This window comes from Macrobrachium nipponense, chromosome 2, assembly GCF_015104395.2.
Source record: "Macrobrachium nipponense isolate FS-2020 chromosome 2, ASM1510439v2, whole genome shotgun sequence".
NCBI lineage: Eukaryota > Metazoa > Arthropoda > Malacostraca > Decapoda > Palaemonidae > Macrobrachium > Macrobrachium nipponense.
In genome coordinates, this window is record NC_087201.1 from 40,127,269 (window position 1) to 40,150,048 (window position 22,780).

Consider the following 22,780-nt stretch of genomic DNA (forward strand, 5'->3'; position numbering starts at 1 on the left):
ACAATATAATACTTTAATTGCCTCTGCTATACATATTGAGTTATTTGTGGTAATAAATATTATTACTTAACAGCTTTTTTTCAAAAGTAAAGACTATATCAAGAGAGCAGAATGGCCGCACCCTGTGTCTAAAATTTTCCACGTCTTTTTACAATCTGAATGCTACGGCAACTGTGGAATGTAATCAAGATTAGCGTACGAATTTCTTGTAGAATTAACTTGAATATTATGATCCTTCAAATTTTATCTAGCATAGTGCAGCACGATCTTGGCAGTCATATCACATCACGCAAGCATAGGCCTATCGATAGAGATAATAATTTATTATATTTTCTTCTGCCTTTCCCCCGTCACAAGTCCGTCACCAGTACTATAAGTCTCTCTCTCTCTCTCTCTCTCTCTCTCTCTCTCTCTCTCTCTATCTCTCTCTATCTCTCTCTCTCTCTCTCTCTCTACTTCTAAAACATACTTTAAAAATATATATAGTACCACTCAATCTCCCAAAGAATCTCTCTCTCTCTCTCTCTCTCTCTCTCTCTCTCTCTCTCTCTCTCTCTCTCTCTCTCTCTCTCTCTCCCCACTTTTAAAACACATTTGAAAAAATATTATCACTCACTCTCTCAAAGTAAATATAATGAATTAAGTATATCTATAGATAGGCCTATGCCTGCGCGTTCTCTCTCTCTCTATCGTCATAATATTTCGTTCTTCACTGTATTGTTCCTCACGATTTCCACAAGTACTGCCCAAATTTTAAAACCCTTTCTCTCATTGTTTGAGATCCGTCGTTAATTACGTATGAATTTTACGTCAGTTTAGTGTCAAACATTATTTATAAATAAGGTTTCACAGTAGGTTTAAAAAGGGATGATCGATATTCTGCCCTGAACTGACGTTACCAAACCAACATTAACGAATAATATAGAGACTGTTTCTACATTCAAGTACAAATGATCATAGGACCTCAACAGAATCTTTATGGTGAAAAGTTAATGCAAATTTAGAAAGCAACAAACGCAATGATTTTGAAGCTTCGCCCCCTTTCAAGAGTTGCCAGATGTGGCATTATTGAACAATATATGTCCGAAGATTTTAAAAAACTGTATCATTATGTGGGAATGTTATGTAACATTCCCACATAATGATATTCACTTTGACTAGTTGCAAATCGTAGGTGTGGCATGACATTAGTTGTTAGCAGTCTTTTCCCAACTTCTTGTTAACTCTAAAATAAATTCCTCTGAACTGAAATACTGAATTCTTTCCTCTTGAGATAATTGTGGGCATGTCAAGATTTCCAGCTACATTCTGTCTGTCTGCTGCTCCTCACCTCAGATTTTCGATTATTCCAGTTTACTCTTGTCTTGCATTACTGCAAGTTGATGTTATGCAATCTGATCAACTTGAGCAGTCTGGACTGGAAATATCTTGAATCAACAGATTACCAGACTGAAGTATCTTGAATCTACAGATTACGTAAAACAACCTAAAAAAAATCGTAACTAATGTGCTGTGAAGCTTATTTAAAATTAATAAGATTAAACTAATATCTTAATCAATGAATGTCTATTCAAACTAAATTTATGTATGTACAAAATTAACTTATGTCAATATAAAGTTTCTTGAATATAAAAGAAATTTAAAGAGTTAATCTGTCTCTTGAGACTGCAAGAGAAAGCGATGCTAGGGAAAATATACAAATGAAAAATAATAATGTCATTAATTATGTTTTGATATTCATTCTCTCGTCTTTATCAAGAACTGAAAGAATTTTACATTTGGGCCAAAACACAATGGTTTCTTGGCCTCAGTTCAGTTTTTAGTGCATAATCAGCCAGCTGCCTGTTACAGGAGAAAGCAGAAAGGCTATATAATAAAGCAAAGTGCAAGTGATTTTTTTAGTCTTACAGGTAACGTATAACACATACCAAGCAAGTAAATAAAAATAAATATTGGTGAGGTCATTCAGAAACTTCAGAGCCAAACCAAATGGCACAGGAAAGAAGAAAGCCAAGCGATAAGGGATTACTTGAGGACTGCAGCAGATGTGCAAGTTTTAGGAGAATCAAAGACATCTCCAGATTCAGAGAAACTGCTGAAAAAGGCACACAGGTTGCTGCAGCCCTCCAAGGCTTCACAACATGCTGCCCTTACAATATACTTGAGTCCAGAGACAACAAGGACAATGACCGAGATGACAAGCGCGCTAACACAGTGTGAAAGTGTTCATGAAGCCACAATCAAAATGCCCCCAGCAGCATATACTGTACATCTACAACCACAAGTTTGGGAAAACCAGAAACTGTGCCCCTGGTTACAGCTGTTGAAAATATGAGCAGGGCAGCCACCCAAGGAAATAACACTGGCCGCTGTGACACTACAGGCTCCCTCCCCACCAGATTCTGTGTTGCCGAAAATGCCTCTGGCAGGAGGTTCCTGGTAGACAGGGGTACCTACATTTCCACATTACTTGTATCAGAGGATGGCCACTGGTACCACCAGACACCAAGATGTACTGGTAGCTGCCAACATCAGCGTCATGGCATCATACAGCCATCAGAGTCTCACCCACTTCTTAATGGAAAGAAAATACACATGGGAGTTCATTGACTCGCCACCACCTCCTAGACTTGTACTTCTTACAAATGGTTCCTTTTTCCATGGACCCCTCTCATCTATAAGCTCCAAGGACCTAATCCACCTGCGGTAGTTTTCCAGTGTCTTTTAACCAAAACTAGGACAGACTCCCAGGATACCCACAAAATAATAATAAAGCAGTGTATTGTAGGAATCCTGCCATATAAGATAACCATTACAATGAGAGTGTGTGTGGGGGGCGGGGGGCCGCGCGGACGTGTTGGAGGTCTCTCTCGCGTTTCTTTACAAAAAAAGAAGGGTTTTTCGCCCTAGGTGATTATACCTCTTATAGTAAGCAATATGCTAATAGTGTCTCCACGTAATACTCGGCATGCAATCCGGAGAGTGTTGTGCAATTGCAGATATACTAATATTCTTTCTGCTCCAATCAGTGCCTTAGAAATCTTTTAAATCACAGCTACTTGAGGCCTATTGGTCCTGGGAAATGGGTAAAAGAATGCAGAGTATGTGTTAGTGCTTTGCCCTTCTTTTACCACAAAAATGTCATCCGACCAACCTCCAACCATTGCACAAGTGACCCTGGCACCTGTGCCACACACACAAGTTCTGTACTCGCAAACAACTGTCTTTACTTTATATAATACCAATTGAAACGTTCCGACATTGAGTCCGCTATACAATCTGTCAGCGATATCTTCTCCGATGAGGAAATTAACGTTGCTTATACGAAATGCAAAAACCTGATACCAAAGAGCATTCTGAAGGAGCGATCCGTAATAAACCTGTCCTCTCACAAGAAAATATCATATCACTAAGTGGCTAAGGACCTGCTCGGTAGAAATCTATGTCGATGACCCTTACAATCTGCCTCCAAAGGGGCCTGCTGACCTAAGCCTACCTGCTGTGTACTACACGGCCGAAAATGCCTTCGTTACAGCAAAATCCCTCTCAGAAATAATTGGAAAAAACTCGAAAAAAATCGAGACAAATGATAAATTCTCAAGAATCTGGGACGTGATCAAAGGACTACAGGAATGCCAAGACAGTCTTAAAACTATGGAAACAAATAATCTCGAACGGATCTGGGATGCGATCAAAGGAGTGCAGGAATCACTAGACAATCGCACAGATAGCCACCAGACTCCTTTGACCGTTCTGATGGGACTATTTGGTTTCCCAACTTCTGCTCCCTCCCCAGTGCATCCGGTGGAAGATAGATATCCAGTGATGATCACCAGCCCTCGTGATTCACCCCACTCTATCTCTCCCTCCCAACCCCCCATCGTGGATGTGGATGAGAGTGATAATGAGAGGTCTGGCGGCTGGCAGATGCAAACAAGCAGAAAAAAGATAACCTCTCGTTTGGCTGCTGGACCGGAGCCCAACATTCATGTTTCACCTCGCCCGAAACCTGAGAAGAGATGTCACATTGTAATTCACAATCTGCGCTCATCGGTGACGCTAAATGCCATAGTGGAGAGCATAAAGTTTCTCTCACGGGCTCTGACCCACTCATCTCTCACGAACTTCCATGCGAAAGTAAACATAAAGTGGCTTACAGGATTACCTGGCTATTTCAACACCTATATGTACTTAGAGGCAAGAATTTTGGTCCTAATATATTAGTTTCAAGATATAACCTAATCCGGGACCAAACCCCCCAGGAGAACATACTGACACTCCATCCACCCAATTGATCAGCACATTCATATCCCATCTTCGTGAGTAGCCATGTATACATTGAACATAATCTCTTGGAATATTTTTGGCCTCAAGAGGAACATTCCTCACCTAAACATGTTTTGCAAAAACTTCAAAGACATCATGGCATTGCATGAAACGCTCCTCTGGCCACATGACCTTGTCATTTGCGATGAAGACTTCAGAGCCTTCTCGACTTCATCGATGCAAGTTACAGATCAGATAGTAGCCGGTCATCCAAAAGGGGGTCTCTCTTTCCTGTGGCACAAATCATTAGACAACGTGGTAAATGTGAAGACCTTCAGGAATGACAGATTGCTGGGGCTTCAGGTGACATTAGGAGACTAAAATCCTAATAATTAATGTTTATATGCCCTATGAAAATAACAATAATTTTGACCAATACAGCATGATCCTAGGTGAGTTACACAGTATTATTCATGATTCTCCTGCTGATCATATTTGTATGATCAGGGACCTCAATTCTCATACCACAAAACAATTTTATAATGAACTCACTCGCTTCTGTCAAAATCATGCTCTCCTATTAGCGATGTAATGCTCCTCCCTCCCTCCTCCTATTCACATGTACAAAATAGAGCAGACGTAATTATGACCTCCTGGCTGGACCATTGCATCACACCTCCACAACTTCATGATTTTATCATGACCTGCAATATTTGATACGATCTTGCAATGGGCTACAATCGCATCCTATTACAGGTGTCATTCAGTAACTCATCTCTCACTACTGTGAACCCCCTAACTGACCGCCCACCATCTGTAAACTGGGATTTTAAAAACCAACAGAAAACCAGATACTTTAGGGCGACCACGGAAACAAGGTTGCGGTCGATAGCTCAACTGGCAGACGCCTTACTTCGTACTAACACAAATTGTGGAAATGACCACCACAGGAGGACTCTGAATGAATTCTATTCGAACATAATTTCCGCTATTTTTGCTTCGGGCAGAGCTACCTTTAGATTTCGTCAAGGTAATTCTTGTAATATACTGGGATGGAATTACTTGGTTAAAGATCTGTATTCATATTCACGAGAAATGCTTTCACTGTGGAGGCAAAATGGTAGCCCAAGGGAAGGACACTGCATTTCTGAGACAGGCGAGAGCGCAGTTCAGACTTGCTCTTAAGCACTACAGATTAAATGAAAAATAACTAAGAGCCGATGCAATGTTTAGAAACTTAGAATCCGGTGATTATCCCTGTCTTTGGGAAGTTATCCAGTCCCTAGATCCCAAAACTAAAAAGCTGTCACAGAGAGTAGGGGAAGCAGTCGGTGACGAGGCTATCGCAAGTATGTGGGGCGATCACTTCAGCAATATCCTGAATTGCATAAATGATCAAGACTCCCGAAGGGATGTAGATAACCTCCTTACTGATAACACTCCATTTCATTTTGCAGATCATATTATGCCAGGTAACATCAGTGATGGTATAAAAAACTTCTCTAACAATAAATTGCCCGGCTGTGATAGTCTTCCCTCGGAAGCCTTCAAATTCTACCATCCAATAATTTACATATTGCTAGCTGCCCTTTTCAATGTTTGTGTAATTCACCAATTTCTTCCTGACTCCCTACTCTTAGTTCACTTGATACCATTAATCAAAAACAAGCTAAAGGATGCAGTTGACCCTGGCAATTACCAGCTGATTGCAATCGCAAGGATTGAGTCAAAGATACTTGAGTCAGTTCTACACACCACTGACAACCAGTTCGAATTTAAAGCAAACCACTCAACCGACACCTGCATCTACATACTGAAAGAATTGCTGAACTACTACCTATCATCAGCCTCTCCTGTTTTCCTATGATTTGTGGACGTGAGAAAAGCATTTGACAGAGTAAACTACCTGAAGCTCTTCCTAAAGCTGCATAAAGGAGGAACACCCCTATATCTAATTGGCATTTTATATTGCTGGTTCTCCACACAGCAATTGTGCCCAATGGGATAATGTATTGTCGCACACCTTCGGCTCCCTAAACAGGCTTCGGCAAGGGGGAATACTCTCTCCATATCTGTTTAATATGTACACAGATGCCTTGAATGTCAAACTGAACTCACTCCCAATCGGATGCACTGTCAATTAAACAACTATAAACAACCTCTGTTACGCCGACGATATGGTTCTGATTTCCCCATCAGTGCAAGGTCTCCAACGACTCATCGACACTTGCCGCCAATATGCAGAGGAATTTGATATCCTATACAACGAAACCAAGACCCAGTGCATGTCGCTGCTCCCGAGATCACTTAAGCAAATTGCAGAACCACAAATTTTCCTCCAAAATCATCGGCTGGAATTCGTGCCCGAACTTCCGTATTAGGTCACATTATCATGGACGACCTAAAATTTAGGGTAGACATAGAATAGAGGCGTCGTATGTGCAACTGGCATCATGATTGCAAGGAGGTTTGCCTTCTGTCACCGAGACGTGAAACTGCTGCTCTTCCGCTCGTATTGCTGAAGCATCTATGGGTGTTCCCTACACCAGGGAGACTATGAGACATATCACTGTTGTTCATAATGACATTTTGAGACGCCTCACAAACGCTCCTTGTTACCACTCCGACACAGATGTTCACAGAAAACCACTTGGACAATTTAAAAATAATTGTAAGGCGAACAATGTCCAGTCTGATCACCCGACTGCGAAACAGCAGCAATTCGCTCATACAAAGCATCCTAAATAGTGAGGCAAGAAGATCTAAATTGTGGGGAAGATGGGAAAATGAGACGTTTGTTCCCTAAATGACTTAATCTCTGTTTTTGCAAAATGTCATCTGCATAATCTGTCACTATTATTGTATTTTTATGATTATTGTCATTACTGGCATTTTCGTCTTTTCATTATTACTGTGATTATAATCAATATAGGTTTTACATTCTATTTTTAACTATTCTCAATCTTAGTACGGGTATGACCATTATTTTGACTACCTTCTTTTTACATTCCTCAGCAAATATGGATATTGCCAATTAATCTTTGGTTTTCTTTTTTTTATCATGTTATCTTATGTATCTAGATTGTGTATGTTATTGTCTATTTTTTGTATTCCATGTATATGGCCTTGAGCTGAAAATGAATTTTTTTTTTTTTTTTGCTTTTTTTGTCTATCACAGTCCTCCAATTTGACTGGGTGGTATTTTATAGTTTGGGGTTCCGGGTTGCATCCTGCCTCCTTAGGAGTCCATCACTCTTCTTACTATGTGTGCCGTTTCTAGGATCACAATCTTCTACATGAGTCCTGGAGCTACTTCAGCCTCTAGTTTTTCTAGATTCCTTTTCAGGGATCTTGGGATCGTGCCTAGTGCTCCTATGATTATGGGTACAATTTCCACTGGCATATCCCATATCCTTCTTATTTCTATTTTCAGATCTTGATACTTATCCATTTTTTCCCTCTCTTTCTCTTCGACTCTGGTGTCCCATGGTATTGCAACATCAATGAGTGATACTTTCTTCTTGACTTTGTCAATCAATGTCACGTCTGGTCTATTTGCACATATCACCCTATCTGTTCTGATACCATAGTCCCAGAGGATCTTTGCGTGATCGTTTTCTATCACTCCCTCAGGTTGTTACTCGTACCACTTATTACGGCAAGGTAGCTGATGTTTCTTGCACAGGCTCCAGTGGAGGGTTTTTGCCACTGAATCATGCCTCTTTTTGTACTGGTTCTGTGCAAGTGCCGGGCATTCGCTTGCTATGTGGTTTATGGTTTCATTTTTCGTATTGCACTTCCTACATATGGGAGAGATGTTATTTCCGTCTATCGTTCTTTGAACATATCTGGTTCTTAGGGCCTGATCTTGTGCCACTGTTATCATTCCTTCAGTTTCCTTCTTTAGCTCTCCCCTCTGTAGCCATTGCCAATTGTCATCGCTGGCTAGTTCTTTAGTCTGTCTCATGTATTGTCCTTGCATTGGTTTGTTGTGCCAGTCCTCTGTTCTGTTTGTCATTCTCCTGTCTCTGTATATTTCTGGGTCTTCGTCTACTTTTATTAATCCTTCTTCCCATGCACTCTTTAGCCACTCGTCGTCACTGCTCTGTTCTCGATGTTAACGCAGTCCTCTATACTTAGTAGTCCTCTCCCTCCTTCCTTTCTTGTTATGTATAGTCTGTCCATATTTGCTCTTGGGTGTAGTGCTTTGTGTATTGTCATATGTTTCCTGGTTTTCTGATCTATGCTGCGGAGTTCTGCCTTCGTCCATTCCACTATTCCTACGCTGTATCTGATTACTGGCACTGCCCATGTGTTTATGGCTTTTATCATAATCCCGGCGTTGAGTTTTGACTTGAGTATCGCCTTGAGTCTCTGCATATATTCTTTCCTGATCGTGTTCTCCATCTCTTGGTGTTTTATATCCCCTCTTTCCATTATTCCCAAGTATTTGTATCCAGTCTCATCTATGTGTTTGATGTTGCTCCCATCTAGTAGCTTTATCCCATCAGTTCTCATTACTTTGCCTTTTTGTTTGTTCACTAAGGCGCATTTTTCCATTCCAAACTCCATCCTGATGTCCCCAGATACAATCCTTACAGTCTGGATTAGGGTATCTATTGCCTTGATGCTCTTACCATACAGCTTGATGTCGTCCATGAACATCAGATGGTTGAACATCAGATGGTTGATTCTGTTGCCTCTTTTCTTGAGTTGGTACCCGGCATCCATCTTCTGTAGTACTTTTGTCATGGGAATCATGGCTACTACGAAGAGTAGTGGTGACAGTGAGTCGCCGTGGAAGATCCTTCTCCTGATATTAACCTCTGCTAGTCTTATTCCAGAGCATGTAAGTATTGTATTCCAGTTGGGCATTGTATTTTTGAGGAAGCTGATGGTGTTTTCCTTTGCCCCATATATTTTCAGGCATTCTATTAGCCATGTGTGTGGTATCATGTCGAAGGCTTTCTTATAGTCTATCCATGCCATGCTTAGGTTGGTTTTCCTTCTCCTACTGTTCTTCATTACCATTTTGTCTATCAGGAGCTGGTCTTTTGTGCCCCTACACTTCCTTCTGCAGCCTTTCTGTTGGTGGGGGATGGTGTTTGTCTCCTCTAGGTAATTGTATAGCCTTTCACTGATGATACCTGTTAGTAACTTCCACATTATTGGTAGGCAGGTGATAGGCCTGTAGTTACTGGCTACATTTCCCTTACTCTTGTCTTTTTGTACTAAGGATGTTCTTCCTGTGGTCATCCATTTGGGTGCATGGTGATTTGTGATGCAATGCTGGAGTTGTTCTGCTATTCTTGGGTGTAGGGCCTTGAAGTTTTTGAGCCAGTATCCATGGACTTCATCGGGACCTGGGGCTTTCCAGTTTGTCATTTTCTTTAGCTGGTGTCTGACTGTGTCTGTCGTGATCTCTGTGAATCTTTGTTTTATTCTCCCTGTTTCTTCTTCCTTGACTTCCTGGAGCCATGTTGCATGTTTGTTGTGTGATACCGGATTGCTCCATATGTTTTCCCAGAGTCTCTTACTTGGTTCGGCTTCAGGAATTTCTTGGTGGTTGTCTTCCCCTCTTAGTTGGCTGTATAGTCTTTTCTGGTTGGTTCCGAATAGTTTGTTCTGTTGGTATCCCTTATTCCTGTTCATGTACAGTTGGATCTTATTATTATTATTATTTTTTTTTTTTTTTTTTTTTTTTTTTTGCTCCATCACAGTCCTCCAATTCGACTGGGTGGTATTTATAGTGTGGGGTTCCGGGTTGCATCCTGCCTCCTTAGGAGTCCATCACTTTTCTTACTATATGTGCCGTTTCTAGGATCACACTCTTCTGCATGAGTCCTGGAGCTACTTCAGCCTCTAGTTTTTCTAGATTCCTTTTCAGGGATCTTGGGATCGTGCCTAGTGCTCCTATGATTATGGGTACGATTTCCACTGGCATATCCCATATCCTTCTTATTTCTATTTTTAGATCTTGATACTTATCCATTTTTTCCCTCGCTTTCTCTTCAACTCTGGTGTCCCATGGTATTGCGACATCAATGAGTGATACTTTCTTCTTGACTTTGTCAATCAACGTCACGTCTGGTCTGTTTGCACGTATCACCCTATCCGTTCTGATACCATAGTCCCAGAGGATCTTTGCCTGATCGTTTTCTATTACTCCTTCAGGTTGGTGCTCGTACCACTTATTACTGCAAGGTAGCTGATGTTTCTTGCACAGGCTCCAGTGGAGGGCTTTTGCCACTGAATCATGCCTCTTTTTGTACTGGTTCTGTGCAAGTGCCGGGCATTCACTTGCTATGTGGTTTATGGTTTCATTTTTCGTATTGCACTTCTTACATATGGGAGAGATGTTATTTCCGTCTATCGTACTTTGAACATATCTGGTTCTTAGGGCCTGATCTTGTGCCGCTGTTATCATTCCTTCAGTTTCCTTCTTTAGCTCTCCCCTCTGTAGCCATTGCCAATTGTCATCGCTGGCTAGTTCTTTAGTCTGTCTCATGTATTGTCCGTGCATTGGTTTGTTGTGCCAGTCCTCTGTTCTTTCTGTCTTTCTCCTGTCTCTGTATATTTCTGGGTCTTCGTCTACTTTTATTAGTCCTTCTTCCCATGCACTCTTTAGCCACTCGTCTTCACTGGTTTTCAGATATTGCCCCAGTGCTCTGTTTTCGATATTGACGCAGTCCTCTATACTTAGTAGTCCTCTCCCTCCTCCCTTTCGTGTTATGTATAGTCTGTCCGTATTTGCTCTTGGGTGTAGTGCTTTGTGTATTGTCATTTGTTTCCTGGTTTTCTGATCTATGCTGCGGAGTTCTGCCTTCGTCCATTCCACTATTCCTGCGCTGTATCTGATTACTGGCACTGCCCATGTATTTATGGCTTTTATCATATTTCCGGCGTTGAGTTTTGACTTGAGTATCGCCTTGAGTCTCTGCATATATTCTTTCCTGATCGTGTTCTCCATCTCTTGGTGTTTTATATCCCCTCTTTCCATTATTCCCAAGTATTTGTATCCAGTCTCATCTATGTGTTTGATGTTGCTCCCATCTAGTAGCTTTATCCCATCAGTTCTCATTACTTTGCCTTTTTGTTTGTTCACTAAGGCGCATTTTTCCATTCCAAACTCCATCCTGATGTCCCCAGATACAATCCTTACAGTCTGGATTAGGGTATCTATTTCCTTGATGCTCTTACCATACAGCTTGATGTCGTCCATGAACATCAGATGGTTGAACATCAGATGGTTGATTCTGTTGCCTCTTTTCTTGAGTTGGTACCCGGCATCCATCTTCTGTAGTACTTTTGTCATGGGAATCATGGCTACTACGAAGAGTAGTGGGGACAGTGAGTCACCCTAGAAGATCCTCCTGATATTGACCTCTGCTAGTCTTATTCCAGAGCTTGTAAGTATTGTATTCCAGTTGTGCATTGTATTTTTGAGGAAGCTGATAGTATTTTCCTCTGCCCCATATATTTTCAGGCATTCTATTAGCCATGTGTGTGGTATCATGTCGAAGGCTTTCTTATAGTCTATCCATGCCATGCTTAGGTTGGTTTTCCTTCTCCTACTGTTCTTCATTACCATTTTGTCTATCAGGAGCTGGTCTTTTGTGCCCCTACACTTCCTTCTGCAGCCTTTCTGTTGGTGGGGGATGGTGTTTGTCTCCTCTAGGTAGTTGTATAGCCTTTCACTGATGATACCTGTTAGTAACTTCCACATTATTGGTAGGCAGGTGATAGGCTTGTAGTTACTGGGTATATTTCCCTTACTCTTGTCTTTTTGTACTAAGGATGTTCTTCCTGTGGTCATCCATTTGGGTGCTTGGTGATTTGAGAATGCTGGAGTTGTTCTGCTATTCGTGGGTGTAGGGCCTTGAAGTTTTTGAGCCAGTATCCATGGACTTCATCAGGACCTGGGGCTTTCCAGTTTGGCATTTATTATTATTATTATTATTATTATTATTATTATGAGTATATTAGTATCGTATTAATTATATTATTTATTATGATTATTATTATTATATTATTATTATTATTATTATTATTATTATTATTATTTAGTTTTATTCCCATTATTATTATTATTATTAACCAGAGTTTTAACCTGGTTCAGTATATTGCAGTTTCTTTCACTAATATGAACAAAAATTACTCTCTTATCCAGTGCATATCTTATAGCTTTTTATGTTGTTTATTCTCTTGTCCCATGATTTTTCAGTTTGTAAAAAAGAGAAATTGCCACTGGCTCAAATGGGCTTTGATATACACAGCGTTTATTATTGTCAGGAGAGCTTTTTTTATCAGTGCTTTTCTAATTGTTATTGAATACATGTCACATTAAAGCTTTTAATATAATATCTTGAAGTTAATGCTATATAGTGATACAATTAAGTGTTTTGTGTTTTAAGTTACTCTGTTGCCATTATTGTAAAAATTCTTTTATGCTGTTGTCAGTGTATCAATTGGTTCAAGTACTCTGTATGAAGACATATATGTATCTTGCTTCTGTTAGTAATTACAATTTTCATCTTCAAATTATTTTGGGTTGCACTTACATGTAATATTCATAAAAAATGTCTTTGAAAATTGACTTTATCACCTTATTCTTGTGATCAGTGTTTCTGTTTGTGAGCATTTTCCTTCTGAATCATGTCACCTGCAAGTGGTGCATATTGTAGCTCTTGCTGGTTAATCCCATTAAAACAATTTGTTGTGAGAGTGACTTTTTGGGCAGCTTTGTCCCTCTCAGTCTCTATACCAAGATTTGGGAAATTTACATATACATGAAAGATTTATTTTTCTTTTATGAAAGTTTAAAGAAAATTTTACAAGCATAACTTTTTTATTACAGATTTATGTATTGGTGTTGGGGTTAGACATTCTTGGTAATCCCTATCAGAGACTGCGAGACTTGTCACAAGGTGTTAAAGATCTTATTTATCAGCCAGCATTGGTGAGTATTGTCAATCATTATCATCATGGGGTTAGATGTAAAATGAGTTTTGTCCGTTAACCTTTGTCCTTTGCTCTTTCTGCCTGAACTCCCATCAAGTCTACATAAATATTCACCTATCCTCTCTTTTCATAATTTTTTGGGCATTTCTACAGACCTTCAGCTTTCTACTCCGCATCTACTGATGTGCTGACCAACAATTCCTCAGCCCTTTTCATCATATGTCCAAATCATCCGAGTCTTGGAGATCAGAGTCTATTTTCCATCCGCTGCTCCAGCCATGAATCTGAACATTCTGCGGTATCAATTTTTCTGAATCATTTCCATTTTCTTGTCTGAGCCTATGTTTCCGATTTGTAGAGAAGAACAGACCTTAGATATCCATCCTAAGTGTACTCTCTCTACTGAATATCGATGATAGTATATATATGATTATCTCTTGGAAAGGATAGTATGGCTCAGTCACGGAATTCAAAAGTTTCATTCATTAATTGTGGAGACTAATGCAAAGTCAGCGAGTGGCTAAATTGAAATTCCACAGATCAACGTGGCCAGTCTGCTCTTGAGTTCTGTGTATCCTCCAGCTTTGTCCAACTAATTGACAAGCCCACACATATTTCTGGTAGTTGATTAGACCGCATAATCACAGATGATGCAGCTATTGTCAAGTCCAAGGTCTGTGAATATATAGGTACTTCTGATCATTGTGCCATTGAGATGGACATATCTATCAATCAGTATATTCTAAATGTCACCACAGGAAAAACGTTGTGGCTGAAATCTGGAGCTAATTGGGATTGCATTATTGAAACTTATCAGGCACTTATATTTCAGATGCTATATTAGATGCTGATCTCAAGAAGGTGAATGGAAATGCTGATGGCTGTTTTAATAAGGTATATTCCTAGAAAGGTTGTCAAATTCAGGACATATGACCAGCCATGGTTTGATAATACATGTAGACAAGCTTACCACGACAAACAAACCAAATTCTACACATGGAGATGAAATCGTTAAAATGAAAATTACACCATTTTTGTTGAGTCTTGCCATGCTGTGAATAGAACTTACCATACAAACGAGAGAAATTACATTAATTCCTTAAAGAAGAAATTTGAAGGAATTACTTAGCCTCATTTGTGGTGGACCAAATTGGCATCGTCTATCTATGGGTCAGGCTCATTTTCTATTCCACCACTATTAACAGAAGATGGTATATAGTTATTGGCTCTAGGGAAAAGACTGAACTGTTTCAGTGAGCTTTTAAAGCTAAGCAGTCATCCTGAATCTATGTGGTATCTAAAGGATTGTTAGCTGATACACATAGTCAGTATGCATATAGAAAGCAGTTAGGTACCTGCGATGCTCTTTTAGACTTGACATGTCATCTACAAGAGGACCTTGATAACGGTTTTGAGTTTTGAGTAATTCAAAAGATTTTAGTGCTGCTTTTGATTTAGTAATTGAATATGTTTTAGGATTACTTCAAGATTTCCGTACTGGTAGGCAACAGTGAGTTCTGTTGACGTGATCTTTAGTGAACCAGGACCTATTATATCTGGAATTCCACAGGGTTCTTGGTCCACTGTGTACAAGTGATATGGTTGTTGGCCTCAAAACAAGATTGTTGAGTGTGCTAATGATATTACACTTGTGGATGTAGTAAAGTCTCCGCTTATGAGAAATAAAGCTAACCTCAGCTTCTTTTGGAACATGGACCGGATCAGGGAATGGTGTAGTCGTTGGGGTATAAGGCTGAACTACAGTAAACCGAAAACACTATTGATTAGCAGATCTTGCACAGGTTTCCCAGTCTATCCTCCCTTTCAGGTGGATGGGACTTTGTTGAATGAGTCTGAAGCTTTAATATTCTAGGTGAAACTTTTGACTCACATCTTACTTTGGAGAACATCTAATGAAATACCTAACTTTTGTGTTACATTCGCTGACAGTTTCAACAAACGCCTTACGAAAGTTAGGTTTTGTTCATAAGGACTCATATATTTATAAAAGTGATAAAATCAATGCAACCTGTTTTAGGCTATTTGTTCTTCTTTAAGTAGAATATTATTCTCTGGTGTAGAATTCTGCTTCTGCCAGAGATTTATCTCTTTTAGATAGAGTGGTTCGTGGTGGTAAGTTTCTGTTTCCTAATAGTATTAGCAGTTATGACTTGGACCATCAACAGATGGTTTCTTGTTCATCACTTTTTCATGAGTTGCATTTTAACGAGATCCTTCACATTCACAGTTGATCCCTGATCTTTTCTTGCAGAGAACTACTAGATTTGCTATCAAATTTCTCAGTTTCAGGAGTCCTTTACTCCTCACACCATTGGACTGTGGAATTTCAGATATTCCAGCAAAGATGCACTGCATTACTCTCATCCTTACTGCACTCTTTAACTCCTGCTTCTAAGGCCAGTCCATTTGTCACAACAGGTTCTCAGCTCCCATCACTTCCCAGTTTACTCGTCTATTTCATTTCATGCGACAATAATCTCTTACTTCCCCTGCATTTGGTAATCCTGAGAACCTCTTTTGACACTTGCATTCAGTTTGCAAGACATTCACTACTGTCTGCATATTTTTGAAATCACAGTCTATCAATTTTTCTCATTGAATGTACTGATTTTTAAAATGCCCTTCATCAATATTTTCCTTCCTTCCAGGGCATCATTGAAGGACCTGATGAATTTGCTGAAGGAATAGCTCGTGGTGCACAAAGCCTAATGGGCCATGTTGTTGGGGGTACAGCTGACAGCCTCAGTCTCATATCCTCTGCTATTGGAAATACAATAGCCAGTCTTACTTTTGACCAGGAATATAAAAAGGTAATCTAAGTTATCCAGAAAAATATTTCATATAACTAAGGATTTACAGCAACTATAATACTTTCATAAAATTTTATAGTTATACGTACACCTGCTCTAAAGAATATATCAAATAGTGCTTCAGCATGGTGCTCAGTTTAGATGGAATTTAAAAGAATATACTGGGACTTTGAAAAAGGAAATTTCTTTTATGGGACTTGTTAGAGCTCGTACACATTCTGTTTGGGCATTTACGTAATAGTGCACCCAATAACATTCTAAAAAATATTAAAATCCTACAGTAAAATTAACAGCTTTCATGAGTAAAGACTATGACAATGAAAATTTAAAACCCCAGTATTGCAGAGACTGAGATAATTGAAGTTTCCATTCAGTACATTTAAAATCCCCAAAGTAATAGAAAATAGTTGTACAAATATCCATACCATCCAAATCTTATTTCTTCCTTGAAGAAACGTCGGCAGAGAATAGAAATGCAAACATCAGTTCCTAAATCCCTTCTGTATGCTGGTCAGACCTTTGTGATAGGAGTTGTCTTGGGAATTTCAGGAGTAGTTGTCAAACCTGTTGCAGGTAAGTTGTAAGATACCCTTTCCCAAATAATCTTGTATGTACAATTATTCATTTCAGTCTTTAGAAGCATTATCTGATTTTTATTCATTAATTTCTCTCTCTCTCTCTCTCTCTCTCTCTCTCTCTCTCTCTCTCTCTCTCTCTCTCTCTTTAGAATTCACTCCTAACACCGAAATATAAGTGTGGAACTGCTATATCTTGTTACATCACAGGTCCTACCCATAGGCTAGTAAATTCACAATTTTACAGTCAGCATAGAAAAATAGTACCATGCTAATATATTTAGTAATCATGATGACATTAAATGATGATCTTTAGTTATGAATACAGGCATTTAGAATTAGTGTATTGAAGTAATTACAGCTTAAACAGACTTTGATGTAGGAAAAACCAATTTTTGGTAGCCGCTGTGGGTTCTCTAATAAGTTACACTCACTTGGTCACCCCAAGGCTCCATGAGACAGACCAATCAATCTCAATGAATTCTCTTATAGTTTGTCTCAGCCAGAATAGTGCTTGTTGACACAGTTATAGAATATAAAGGACTCAGGACAAGAGGACTCTGTCTCCTGTCCAGGGTTTTCCCTTCATCCTACTCACACATGTGACGACAGCTTGTATGCCGGCTATTTTCCTCATTACACACCAGGTCCCTTTTCATTAGGGATAGTGGGTGGGTCTGAGGACCCACAGCAGCTACCAAAAATAGATTTTTCCCACTGAAATATTTTTTATAGCATAGCCACTGTTTGTCCTCAAAGAAATTGCTTAACTCCCAACTAAGAAATCTCAACAACCCAGATAAATTTTTGGTCTGAAATACAGTCACAGATTATCAACCATTTTCTTTATTCCAGATAGATACCGATTAGGTTTTGACAATAAAGAACTGGAAAAGGCTCACAAACCCAAATATGTATTGTCCCTTGTGGTTCTAAGGTGACTTACCTAAACATGTTGGGTCTGGCTTCCCCATTTCAGGAACACTGCCTCTAATGACCACCCTGTACACTTGCTTGCAGACTTCTATGAAACACATTTTTAAAGAATGCCAGTGATGTACTCACCTTTTAAATGCCATGTGACTAAGGAAAGGATTGAAGGATGGGCTGCCTTTTTAATAAGGGACACTTTAATGATTCTCAGCCTGTGAAGAGAGAGTGGTTAGTTTGTGCTTGGGTGTAGGAAAAAAGGACCATATTGGATGTTTGCCATGACATCTAGGTAAACTTTGAGTGCTTGAACTGTTCATGTTTAATCTAAAATTCTGAGTTCCCTTATTAGAAAAGGGATTTTCCCTTTAAAAGTCCTCATTCTTGGCCAGGGATGATGGGCCAGCTGACCATAATAAATGGCAGTTAACTGTATGAGTAATGCAACATTGTCCCCGTCTAAGTGAGCTAAGTTTATTTATGTGAGCTCCTGATGTAAAAGCAGTCAAGATCGCCTTTTGCAGCATATATATTGTAGTTGTATTGGGTCCAACAAATTTAGGGGTTGACAGAAGCCTAAACACCTTATTCAGGGAATGGGAAGCTTTGCAGTAGTAGATCATTGCAAGGCAAGAGACTGGAGAAAGGAAGTAATAATTTCAATGTTGGAACCAATTCTAAATCCATAAAACAAGGGTCCCAACAATGCTGCCTTATATGCCATGATTGTTATAACAGCAAGGCACTTGTTTTTAAGAAGATATATAAGAAAATGTAGAAGTATTCCAACTGAGATCTCACCTGGGCGAAGACCCAGTTCCAGAATTAGAGGGTACCAATTGCTCTTCGGCCAGTCTGGGGCTACTAGAGCCACTTGACCCTTGAATGTCCTGAGTTTGTTTAACACCTTCATGAGAAGATTCACTGGAGGAAAGACATAAATCTTCTCCCAGTTGTTCCAGTCTAGAGCCAGGGCGTCCGTGGCATAGGCCAGAGGGTCCAGGTTGGGGGCCACATAACATGGGAGTTTGTGGTTCGCTTGAGATGCGAAGAGATCCACCTGTAGACCTGGAACTCTCTGAAGAATCCATTGGAACGAACTGTTGTCCAGTGACCATTCCGACTCTAGAGGTACTGATCGGGATAGAGCATCTGCTATGACGTTCCTCACTCCAGCTATATGAGTGGAGGAGAGATGCCAACTGAACTTGTCCGCCAGGGAGAAGATGGCTACCATGACATGATTTAGATGACGTGATTTGGAGCCTCCTCTGTTTATACAATGTACTACCACTGCGCTGTCCAGGACTAGCTTTATGTGGGAGCACTTTGGCGGACGTAACCTTTTTAGAGTCAAGAACACTGCCATTGCTTCCAGTACGTTTATATGGAACTGACGGAACTGAGGTGACCACGTTCCTTGAACTTTCTTGAACTGGGAATATCCTCCCCAACCGCTTAATGAAGCGTCCGTGTGGATGGTGATCCCTGGTGGAGGAAACTGAAGGGGCACTGACACCGACAAGTTCTTGACTTTCGCCCACGGCCGGAGTCGATTCTTTAGAATCAGAGGGACTGAGGATAATTTGTCCCTGGACCTGACATTTGCTCGTGAGCGCCAGATTCTGGTTAGGTCTTTCAGTTTGGCTTTCATTAGGATGTTCGTCACTGATGCAAACTGGAGTGAACCCAGGATCCTTTCCTGAGTTCTTCTTGACGCCAGTTTGTGACTCAGAAATTGCTTGACTGACTTCGCTATTTCCTTCCTCTTGGTTGATGGAATCGACAGAGTATGGGAGGATAGATTAAAGGATATTTCGCTGGCGACACGAGCCAATCGCCCAGAAATAGATTTTTCCTTACGTCAAAATCCCTTTTCTCTGTCAAAGAGATGATGTCCATAGTTTCTGCACTAGGTACCGAGCAATGTTGGGTGGGTAATTTTCACAGTAGACAAGATTTTAAATTCCGTACATGAAGGTCTCGGCTCAGCAAGGAGGACACGTAGACAACTTCCTCCCTATTGTCTGGGATAGAACAGCGGACAATAATGGAATTGAGATCTTCGCCCATTGTTGAAGCAACAGGAACTAATGCCTGTATGGCTAATTTGAGGCTATTAAGTAAGCGGTTCCATTGAAAGTTAGAAGTTTGTTCAAAAAACCTTCAAAATCTGGGACAATAGAGGAAAAGGTATATCGTCCTCCATTTGTCCCCGGCTTGGAGGAATTCATCTCTTGCTATTGCTTGACTGTGCAGGTTTGGAGACACATACACTGGAAGTTGATGGTTCTTATAAGTGGCAAGCAGGTTCACTTCAGGATATGGAGCATATTGGCAATTAATTGAAAGGCGTGATTGTCTAACATCCACTCAGTAGGGGTTTTTGTATCCCTTAATAGAATGTCTGCTATTACATTAAAAGACCTTGTGAGGCAAATTCAGGCAAGTGGCACTTCATAGAGAGTCTGTTTCCTAATTGATAGGAAGCCAGGATAGAGGGTCTGTTTTCTAATCGATAGGAAGGCAGCCATTAGCTCCAGAAAGTTGATATGACATTTGAGCAATTGACCACCTCCCTGCTGCCTGACGATCCTTCTAATGGCCTCCCCAACCTACCACGGAGGCATCTGTGTGTATTATTACTTTGATAGACAGAGGAGTCAGGGTGACCTGTTTTTTCAGAAACCCCTTCCAGGACCATTGCCAGAGTATTTCCCCAACTTTTGACTCCTTTGATGAAGTCACTCACAAATCCTTTTTTTCTTGCATGTGATAGAATTTGTTGACATTTTTTTCAGTTGCAATTTGAGGATTGGTCTGCCATAGAAGCAAACTGTAACAGGCCCATTGTACACTCCAACTGATGCTTGGAAACACTGAGCTGTGCCAGGAACCTTTTGAGTTCGCTGGTTGGGAAAGACAACTGACTGTGAAGAGTATCCCAACTAGTCCCAGCTACTGAAAGTGTCTGCTGGGTGTAAAGTGGGATCTGTTCCAATGTATTAGAAAGCCTTTTGCTTTGAGCCTGTCAACTACTACAGAAAGCCTTTGCATGGATTCTGTTGACTACTACTCTTAGGCTTTGTAAGCACTCTTCTCTGGTAGACCCCAGATTAGCCCATCGTCTAGGAAGACAACCAATTGTATTCGTTCTTTTATGATTTCCTGGACAACTACTGTTGTTAATTTTGTAAAGATTCTTGGGGCTATGTTTAACCAAAAGGGGTATTAACTTGAATCTGTACATTACCTTCCCTATCTGGAAACTTTAAGAAGGGGCGGAAGTGAACAGCAATAGGGACGTGTCAATACGTCTTTTAGACCTACAGAAACGGTCAAGTTCCCTTGTGGAATGACTGAACATACTTTGGCAACAGTAGTCCTCTGGAAACTGGCAAACATTGTGTTTGTACAATTTTGATAGGTCGAGGATCACTCTCTGTTTGGAGGAATCCTTCTTGGGGACACTGAAGAGACATGCTTGGTGGCGAATATACATGTTTCTCTATGGCTCCTTATAAAAGGGCCTTCTGCATGTAATCTTCCAAAGAGGTTCTGCTGAAGAGGGGCGGGATAGGGGAGTACGAGACCATTTCCTCACTTACCCATTTAGGATTATACTGTCCCCAAGGGGAGGACTTCCATTGCATGTGATGCTGTAGAGGATAACTCTTGACCATACCATCCATATAAGACTCCACCTTTTCCCTTGCCTTGTATAGGCATTCCAGGAGTTCCTTTTCTTTTTCCCTGTATGAACGTCTTTAAGTGGACCCACTTTAAAAGGGATGCTTTTGCTGCTGATGTTCCTTCTTGTTTGTTGGAAGAGTTCTTTAGGGACGACTTTCCCAGGGTTAACATATTGAAGTTCACCCATTTGCATTTTAGCCTTTATGCAGCACTCTAGAAAATCAAAGAGTGCTCCCCATAGGGTTAGCATAAATGATTTGCCTACAGCAGCAGCAATTATTGTTCTAGAGGATTCTGGAAGCCTTCTGATACAAATTTCTAGCATACTAGGTAAGGTTATTATATTGAGGAGGTGGAGCCTAGCATGAAATTCAGCCAAGGCTATCCCTTCAGACACCTGGATGATAGCTACCTTAAAATTCTGAACATTTTCTTTCTCATGATTAATTGTTTTAAAATAAAGGGAGAGAAAGTTGGGACTAACTGGTGAGCATGTTGGATCTTATCTAAAATAGATGTAAAACTTCATTTTCCACCAACCTAATAAAAGGTCCTCTTCTATAGCTGAAGGTAGGATAACTGTCTCCTTCATTGGTTTCTCAATGCTTACTGAAGGAGGGACTAAGCACCATTCAATATTAGGAAATGCTACCCTGCCCCAAAATTTTACATGTCGAACTTCAATTACAGTTTCCTTTACAGTTTACATTATGAAGGTGTTTACAATCAGGAGGATACACCTTGAGGCATCATGCCATGGATTTATCAGTGTCATCAGGGGAGATTACTGGAGCCTTACTATACTTTGACATGATGTTTCATAGCCTTAACCGGCCTTATTGTTGCTACCAGTTGGAGCTGCAAATCCAGACTCTGCCCTGGAAGGATATGCAGTGACTTTATTCTGTTGTTTAAAGGCTGAGAACTTCTTAAATCTTAAATTTAATTCAGTGTCCTGGACTGACCCGAATTCCTTTTTGAATCCATGGATAACATCTTTGATATATTGCTGCTTTCATTCCTGATACAAATGCTGGTTAAGGACTTGGGGAGCCTCTGAAATCTGTGTCAGCTCCGAACCATCAGATGTTGGTAATGAAGATCCAGAGGCATCTCACAAGCGTATATGATCACGCCCTCAGTACGAGATAATTTCATTGTACCTGTATCTAATCTTACTCCTCATGGTGAATTGAATTAAGCATATTAAGGCTATTAGGCTTTTCTTAGGTGTACACCACACACCCATAAGTCAATTTTGAAAAGTTTAAGGCTTTCTTTAGTCTCCATATTTGATTTTGGTCAGCACCTCACGAAGTGTAGGACACATCTTTCACCACATTCATTGCTTTGATCAAAGCGTCTTGCCTTGACATATTTCAGATGTGGCACACAGGTCAGCATGTTTTAAAAATTAAGCAAGAAACCATGTATGAGCAGATCCTTAACAGGATGGAAACGTCTTGTATGGCAAAAGTGCATGGTTACTGTATAACTAGCTTAAAACCTAAAACCATTCGTCTC

At 40.2% G+C, this 22,780-nt stretch overlaps 1 protein-coding gene across 5 annotated transcripts in view; it reads left to right on the forward strand.

The window, feature by feature from the left end:
• Nucleotides 1-22,780, forward strand: part of LOC135220542 (intermembrane lipid transfer protein VPS13A-like) — a 311,374-nt gene that overhangs the window by 231,086 nt on the left and 57,508 nt on the right. For all 5 annotated transcript variants that reach the window (XM_064257729.1, XM_064257731.1, XM_064257732.1 and 2 more), the window contains 3 exons: nucleotides 13,124-13,225; nucleotides 15,897-16,058; nucleotides 16,511-16,631. In XM_064257729.1, coding sequence (XP_064113799.1) covers nucleotides 13,124-13,225; nucleotides 15,897-16,058; nucleotides 16,511-16,631 — 385 coding nt within the window. The remainder of the gene's footprint in view (nucleotides 1-13,123; nucleotides 13,226-15,896; nucleotides 16,059-16,510; nucleotides 16,632-22,780) is intronic.